General features: G+C 33.7%; 1 protein-coding gene across 2 annotated transcripts; it reads left to right on the forward strand.

Moving 5' to 3' along the window:
- The first annotated feature begins 2,920 nt into the window (after positions 1 to 2,920).
- LOC127118431 (protein NETWORKED 4A) lies at positions 2,921 to 7,783 on the forward strand. Of its 2 annotated transcripts, XM_051048635.1 has the most exons (4): positions 2,922 to 3,173; positions 3,950 to 3,999; positions 4,076 to 4,187; positions 5,924 to 7,783. In XM_051048635.1, the coding sequence occupies exons 2-4, from the start codon at positions 3,985 to 3,987 to the stop codon at positions 7,591 to 7,593; spliced, it is 1,797 nt and encodes a 598-aa protein (XP_050904592.1). In that variant the 5' UTR covers positions 2,922 to 3,173; positions 3,950 to 3,984; the 3' UTR covers positions 7,594 to 7,783. The 2 variants fall into 2 exon arrangements, with proteins under 2 accessions (XP_050904593.1, XP_050904592.1); XM_051048636.1 differs by lacking the exon at positions 3,950 to 3,999 and having other exon boundaries at positions 2,921 to 3,173.
- The last annotated feature ends 1,073 nt before the right edge of the window (positions 7,784 to 8,856 follow it).

The following is an 8,856-nucleotide window of genomic DNA, read 5'->3' on the forward strand; positions in this document are numbered from 1 at the left end:
TTGTGACACAAAAGGCATAAGCATTCTAGTTAGTGAGATTGTAAGTCTCCCCTCTTCCATGGTATTGTGTGGAAACTTTGCCTTCTTTCCTTCCTTTGAAAGATGTTTTGGTTCAAGGATCCATGCTTGTGGCAAGTGGGTTGAGTGTTCTCCAAAGAATGTCTTGAAATCAAAAGCAAAACAAAACTAACTTCTAATGAAATTTACTTTTAGCACTCTATTATCATTTGCCGTTATACATATCATTCTAATTATTTATGTTAATGTAATTTTCACTTTGTCCATTTGGACCATATTGTGTGATATATTTTGTTTTGTGTTCCTTTGCTTGTCTGTGTGGTCTTTGACCATTAATGTACATAATAACAACAAAAACCCTAAAAAACTTTTGTGTGGACTATTGGCTTGATTTGTGGACCAATTGGACTTAGAACTTAGGCAACATTCCTTTGCTAATGAACTTGGCCAATGCCAATTTGTGGAAGAACCAAATGCTTGCAATTTGAAATTCATCTGATACATCTTTGAAGATCTCTCTTAGTTCATCTGCAACATGATCATTGTGAAGCTGTTATGTTGAACCCGTGACTTGACGAATTCATCTGTTACATGGGCTATTTCTGAAGAAGATCATGAAGTGGATAAGCTTGGTTGGGGCCATCTTTATTTGATGCCTTTGCTCTTTAAGATTGATATAATTGTGCATTTGTGTGTTGCTTGATTCTAAAAGTCCAAGGGAATTCTGGGTTTCTATTGACATACTTGTCTATTGGATTGCTACCCATTTGGTCAGATCTTTTTAACTCTAAATTTTTAAATTTTTTATGCATAGGGTAGTCTCTTCATCTTCTCCCAATTTCTTTAATTTCAAAATCCCTCTCTCCATTTTTTTAAAAAACTTATTTGTGTGAACTACTTTTGTTCTAAACTTTGACCATTTTTTACAAAAAGATAGAAACTTTGGCCTTATGCCATTGCATTTTCAAACTTATTTTCTTAAATCAAACTTGTAAATAAACTTAACTATACTTGACTTAAACTTTCAAAAAAATTCAAAAAGAACTAACTTATTCAAACAATTTTAGGCCTTTGTGCCTTTCAAACTTAAAATTTTGTTAAAATCAACACACTCATTTTGAAATTTATAGCACGAACTACGAGGTTTTGATCCCTCATTTTTATGTTGGTACGTAGGCACAAGACTGAAGGTCTTGTCAAACGCAAAAAATATAATTAATGAATTCTTTTTTCATCCCCTCATTCTATTTGTTTGTAAACATCACTTTGTACAAAATACATATACACACAAAAAGGGCTCCCTAGGAGTACCTAAGACACTTTGGGTGCTAACACCTTCCCTCTGGGTAACCAACCCCCTTACCTCTGATCTCAGATTTTTTTTATTAGTTTTTGTTTGAAAACTTCTTACTTGGGTTTTGTTTGTACTTTTCCCTTTCCCCTTGGAAATGATAAAATCGCGGTGGCGACTCTTGTTAATTGATCTCTAGCTTGTCAATAGCTTGATGATCATGAATTTCCCGCTACAGAAATTAAGTGGTAACTCTGCTGAGGAGTGGTATCTAGTGGGTTTAGCCTACTTTTTGTGTGAATATATTTGTATATATGTGATGTTTGTATATATTTGTGATATAATCTGCTTGTTGAGCTTGGTGATCTCTGAGTGGTGAGATAAGTCCTAACCCGAACTTGAGTGCAATTAAGATAGGAGGATGGTATATTCATGTTCGACTTGTGTGGATTAGTCCTTAACAAGTTGGCTTGAGATCCATCTGCTCAGTGGAGACTCCTTTGGATTTGGAATGTCACACAAGTATTTATGGTTAGGCATCACTATTTCTAATTGGGTCTGAGAAGCTGAGGACCTTAGAACACCTAACCCATCTTGGCCTATTTTAGGACGTAGTACGGAAACTGTTCAGGTGTGGACTTGATAACAGTTGTTACACGATACTACACTCAGACGAGTTTCTCTTGAGAATATTATGGGTCGATGAGTAGTTATGTTTGTTGTATTGTTGCATGTTTGTAATATAATTTTGTTGAGATGAATTATTAACATGCTTGTGTTGAACTATTGATTGATAGTGTGCATTTTGTAATTTTGGTGTGATATAATCCAAAGAGGGGATTACTTGAGTTGTCAATGCATTTATGTTAGGATCAAAGAGGGATCTTAACACATTAATTTGGTAATATTATCATGCATCATAAGAGCTGTGTCAAAAAACATGTCTGCTAGTTTAGATAGGGGACTAATGACTTATCCCAAGCTCGGAGAGGGGACTCAGGGTTCGCAAAGATTAGAAAACAGAAATGGCTTAAAAAACATACTCATGACGCACGACTTCTTATTTGATACACGCAACCAACCTTTATATATCGGAGAATATGACGAACACACTTATGACAACACACTTATGACAGATGTTCAACTTCACCTATATTTTTTTAGTCATCTTCATACCTCTTACAAATAAAAATAAGAGCTATTGATACCTACAAACTTGAATCATAATATAATACCTCAGTATGAAAATAACTTTAATATTTATTAAGGACAAATAAAATCTGTCATACAAATTTTAAAATAAAACAAATAAACTATATTTAAAATATAAATTATTCATTATCATAGGAATAGCACAATAGTAGTAATATTGATAAGGAAGTTTTCACATTGACAACCGACTTCAAGCTCAAATAGTTATAAGTAAGTCGAATCATGACCCATTAAACCAAATTCTTGGGCTATACTAATATACCTATTCAATTTTTTTCCTTCAATAAAATAAAAAATAATTGACTAAAATTATTACCAATTACTAGTAATAAATAAAAATAGACTAATGAAAAAGGTGATACAATCATTTAAAAGAAAATGGAGTGATGAGAAGTTAATGGACATTAAATAGAATAAACAAACCACAAAGACTTTCTTTTCCGGCCATTTTCTTTTCCTCTCTGTCCCCACACTACTCAATACAAGTAGTACCTCTCCAACACCTTCGTATTTTTAACCCTTTCATATTCCCCTCTCTCTCTCTCCCCCTCTCTCTCTCTCTCTCTTCCCAGATCCATTGCTTTATCTTGCAGCTTCTTCAGCTTCATCCTGCAGCCTCTTCAGCTTCATCCTGCAGCTTCTTCATTTTCAGGTAACTAAACAAACTCATTCTCTTATTTCTTCAAATCACTTCTATCCTCTCTTTAATTTTTCTACTAATCATTTTCTGTGTTTATTTCAATTATTTTCAAATTTGGGTTGTTTTTGTATTTTTCTGGCTAAAATATGTTTTTTTTTATTTAATTAATTTTGTTTTATGAAATCCTTTGACATGGTTTTTTTTATGTTTGTATGAACCTTACCTATTGTTCCAGTAAAACACAGATTTTGGAATTATTGGACAAAATCAATCAATAAAATTACAAAAAAGATACCATAAAAAGCTAGTATTACAATAATTAAAGAAATAATTTTGTTTTATTCATCACACAAATTATTTTTATTTTTATTTTTATTTTCAAAATAAAATAAAATTTATGCAACCAACCAACCAGTCAAGAAACATGTTTCCAAGCGGCGATTGCGCGCCTCAACGGGTGGATATAGCTGTACCTTAAACACGTTCCCTTGTTTTTTTGTAAGATAATAAATAAAATAAAAAATTTCAAAACTTTTATTTTATTTAAAAAAATAAAAATTAACTTTGGTTATATATTTTATTACTTTTCATTTTAAAATTGTCCGCGCGAAACTCATGCTGTCTTGTTTCACTGCTGTTTTCGTTCTGGGCCAGGGTCGGTGGAATACATACAGGCCCATCTAGATGGGTCCACATTAATTATCTTTTATTGTTAGTTTATATTTTCTAAATGCCTCTTAATTAATTGTTTTTGTTTTCATGTTTTGTGTTTATTGTCAACAATTTAGGAGCTTAGGTAGAAGCGTAGAACTTGGTGTTGAAAATGGCTGCTTCTGGGGTAGGTGTCACATGGAACTTGATCCAGTGGTTATGTTAATGCATGTGTTATTATAATTGGTTATTTTGTTTTATAGGTTAATTCTAGTAAGCAAATGAAGAGGTTGGAATCAAGGAAATCACATTCTTGGTGGTGGGATAGTCATATTGGTCCCAAGAATTCTAGGTGGCTCTCTGGAAATCTTGAAGGTAACCTAATAATTACAATTATTACAATTGCAATGCTCTTGTTTTTATTAATTATTTTGTTAGTCCTTGTTTTAATCTATACGAATATGTCTGTCGCCGTGTTCGACACGTCTTGGTATCTGACACTTGTAGGACACCCGTATACTGAAAAATCAAACAAATATTAAAAAAGTCAGACATGTAACTCCTATTTTTTTCCCTTTGTTTGACACTCATTGAATTAGTGTCTGACTTCCGCCACATATGTCAGAAAACTCATACAATTGTTTCACAAAAATTTAATTTTTTCTTTGCTTCAAGTACCTTTTATATATATTTTTTTGACAAATCACACCGTCATCTAAAAGGGTTAAAAATGAATTGAAGTAAGGTTATCAATAAAGAATTAAAAATATTAATTTTAATTAAAATATTTTTAACTTTTTAAATAGTAGATGGATAAATGAAGGTCAAATATTATGTTATATGCAACGGTGTCAAGTGTTCTATGTTTTTTACATGATCGGTGTTGGAGTTTGTTTTTGATAGGTTTCAATTAAAATGAGATTATTAGAATCATGTTAATTTCTTGATAGAATCTAAAGAAACCATAGAAGAGAGAAAATACGAGAAAGTGAAATAAATTCGGTTGTATTCATCAAAATGAAAGCATATTTCATTAAAGTGATACAAGGAGATTTATATAGACTAAGAGTATAACTAATTTAGTGTAACTAATTTGTAATTAATTAGCAACTAATAACTAACTCATGTAATCAATTTGTAACTAACTAGCAACTAATAACTAACTCATCTAGTGTTACCAATTTGTAACTGACTAGCAACTAATAATTAACTCTCATCTAGTATAACCAATTTGTAACTGACTAGCAACTAATAACTAACTCTCATCTAGTATAACCAATTTGTAACTGACTAGCAATTAATAACTAACTCATCTAGTATTACCAATTTGTAACTAACTAACAACTAATAACTAACTCTCATCTAGTATAACCGACTAATAACTAACTCATATAGTGTTATCAATTTGTAACGAACTAGCAACTAATAACTAACTCTCATCTAGTGTAATCAATTTGTGACTAACTAGCAACTAATAACTAACTCATATAGTGTTACCAATTTGTAACTAACTAGCAACTAATAACTAACTATGATCTATTAACTAATTTATAACTAACAAGCAACTAATAACTAACTCTTATCATTGTAACCAATTTGTAACTAACTAGCAACTAATAATTTACATTTATCTAGTGTAACCAAATTAGCAATTTAGTGTAATTAATTTGTAACTTGCAATTAAAGTAACTCTCACCTACTCTAACAAATTTGTAACCAACTTGCAAACTAATGTTAAAATCTCTAACAAATATCGTGATTTTGCCGAAGTGCCTGCTATTGAACCTTGGACATGCATATAATTCTTTCGGTGTCTCAGTTGAAACCATTGGACTACTCCTTAGGGACAGTTGCAATGCTCTTGTGGTTACATATGTTTTTTGACAAAAAATGCTGTATGTTTATTATTGATTTATACTTTGTATTACATTATTAGCATTCATCGCGAGATTTGTGATTTGAATGATAAACTCTTGTACTAGTATGTTTCTAACCAGTAGCAGAGTTTCATAATCATGGTTTAAATGAGTATTATCTTCTTTAAGATAGCCTAGATATTTTTTAAATGGTAAATTGAATCACCATTTTTATAAAATCATCTTTAATCTCAGAGATGGACCGGAGTGTGAAACGGATGTTGAAGCTGATAGAAGAGGACGCAGATTCATTTGCTAGAAAAGCTGAAATGTATTACAAGAAGAGACCAGAGTTGATTGCTTTGGTCGAGGAGTTTTACCGTGGTTACCGAGCCTTGGCAGAACGTTACGATCATGTGACCGGAGAGTTGCGGAAGAATGTTCAAACTGATCTCCAATCTCAAGGCTCGGGCTTTTCAGACACCGGCTCTGAACCGTCTTCGACTCTGCCCTCTCCAAATGTTGGTCATACTAAATCTAGCAACCGAGCTGCTGGGTTTGATTTCTTTCTGGGACCTGGTGGAAATGCTTCTGATATAAACCAAAAAGACGGAGATGAGTCCTCGAGTGTGACGGATTCTGAGGAGGAATCTGATGATTCATCGGTCAATAATTATTCAGCTTTCTCACGGAATGGAAGTGATCCGGGGATGAACAGAAGAATATCCGAGTTGGAAAATGAACTACGCGAGGTGAAAGAAAAGCTATGGACACAGGAAGGGGAACACGTAGAGGTTTCCGTTTCATCTAGTGAGGCTAGAATCGAGAATGTTGAAGACGCATATGCCAAGATTAATGCATATGAACAAGATCTAATGATTGTGAATGAAAAGTTAAAGATTTCAGAAGAAGAAATCGCTAAACTAAAGACTGAACTCGAAAACTACAGATCCTTGGATTCAGGAAATACCGATGCTAGTGTCGATAAGGAACTGGAGGTTCAAGGAAGCATTGATGGTGCGGATAGGGAATTGTTCGAGCCGAGTAATGACACTGTGGCACTTACAGAGGAGCTTCAAATCGTGAAAGAAAATCTCAAGGCTTCCGAAACGCAAGTTGCTTCGCTGAAAACTGAGGTGAATAAATCCAAGGAAAGAATTCAGCAGCTGCAGGATCAACTTGACTTGGCTCGAAAGGATATTTCTTCTTGGAAATCCAAATTCAACGCCGAGAAAAGAGAGAGCACGAAATTCCAAGAAAGACTCGTGAGGTTAAAGAGTAGTTTATTGGACCGGGATAATGAGATCAGGGAGTTGAAAACAGCTGTATCGGATGCCGAGGAGAAAATCTTCCCGGAGAAAGCTAATTTGAAGTTGGAAATGTCCAAGTTGTTGGAGGAACAGACACATTTAAAAGAGCTGATCCGAGAATGGGAATGCCGCGGTCGATCGTTTGAAGAGGAGATCAGAAACCTTCAATCCGAAAGGATTGAAATCGAGGCAGAATTCAAAGACAGAATCGAATTGCTAAAGGCAGAAATCAAGCAGAGAGAAAACAACATAAAAGAACTCAATGTAAGCCTTGATAATCTCAATATCGAAATAGGTTCGCTCAAGGAAGATGTGAACTCTAGAGACGGCAGGATTGAAAGCCTCGACCGACATTTGAACGAATTACATATAGAACATGTCCAACTGATTTCCGGAATGGAAGAATCACGCAGACAAGCAGAAGAGATGAAAACAAAAGCTAAGAAACTCGAGGAACAGGTGGAGAGGCAAAAATCGGAGATTTTAGAAACAGCCGAAGAGAAGCGCGAGGCGATTCGGCAGCTATGCTTCTCTCTTGAACACTATAGAAATAACTATCATATGCTTAAGCAGCATTTCATAGGGCATAAGAGGGTTCCAATTTTGGCTGCATAATTATTAGTATAAATCCAAAATGTGAGTTTGTATAATTTTGTTATTTTCACGTATAAAGCTGAATTGATCTAAGTAAGTTAGAAGCTGGTTCTTGAAAAGGTATCTATATCTTTGTATTATGTTCACTTTATTGTAAGATTACGATTGCATCTTGATGTAAAGTGTGGGGTACCCCACTATCCTTTGTCTACTATCTTTTAATAAATTTTGCTCGAAAAAATGAAGAAAAAAGAACACTTATATGTGTGTACTGTGTGATACATGTCTTCTCTAATGAGAATGGTTGCATAAGCTTTTTCATGTTCAGTTTGCATTTTGGCTTTTTCTTATAATGAGAATAAGTTTATGTGTGAAATCCTATTTCAATGTACTTTTGGATTTTTTATAGCCTCTCTTAATGTAATGCTTTTAGTGGAATGCTGAAAAATTACAATAAAGCCTCCATCTTTATAAGAGAAGCTTTATATACACGTGAGCACTCTTATACGATAGAGTTTTGCATGATACATAATCATGTTGGGTTATAGAATAACAAGATAATATCACATTGCATGATACATAATCATGTTGGGTTATAGAATAACAAGATAATATCACAAACCAATAAATGATACGGGAAAAGAAATAATTTTCATTAAATGAGAAAAATTGTAAGGTTTTCTCTAATGACAAGTGGAAAACACTTATATATGTTTTGTCATAAACCATTTGTTCCGACCCATCGAAAAGTCTATTGGTAAAGTAAAAGTAGTAAAACATGTTAAATAAGTAGACATTTTATCTCCATGAAGCATGTAATTATGTCTTAAAAAATTCTGTTGACCGTCTAGATCAATTTAACGGTTGATTGTGATCCACACCCCACTCTATACTTTTTGTTGATAAGAGTCTCCAATCTCCACTATTTAAGAGGAGAGACACAAAGTTTCTCAGATATCCAAATTCGTCCTCACATCGTTTTTCATGCTCTTACTGATCTGGATGTTAGAATGCTAATCTTGCAGGTCATCCTATTTTCCATCGTATCAGAAGCTCAAGTTCACCCTAACAAGCATTACTTCATCATTTACCAAACACTCTTGATTCCACAACGGAACATCGACGCCCTCTGCAAAAATTGAGATCCGATTTCTGTGCATTTCGATATTTAGTTCTCGTCTGATCCTGAGATCCAAACCATCTCTTAGAGGTTCAAATCTCCATTTCTTGACCCTCTTCTTCGAATCACAACCTTATTTCCAATAAGTCTTTCTTCATATTCGT

The sequence above is a fragment of the Lathyrus oleraceus genome, chromosome 2 (assembly GCF_024323335.1).
Source record: "Lathyrus oleraceus cultivar Zhongwan6 chromosome 2, CAAS_Psat_ZW6_1.0, whole genome shotgun sequence".
In the NCBI taxonomy this organism is placed as follows: domain Eukaryota; kingdom Viridiplantae; phylum Streptophyta; class Magnoliopsida; order Fabales; family Fabaceae; genus Lathyrus; species Lathyrus oleraceus.

Bases quoted from the DNA above. Each gene is read 5' to 3' on its own strand.
- LOC127118431 (XM_051048635.1), top strand. The intron at 4,188-5,923 runs GTAACCTAATAA...CTTTAATCTCAG, and splicing joins GCTCTCTGGAAATCTTGAAG to AGATGGACCGGAGTGTGAAA.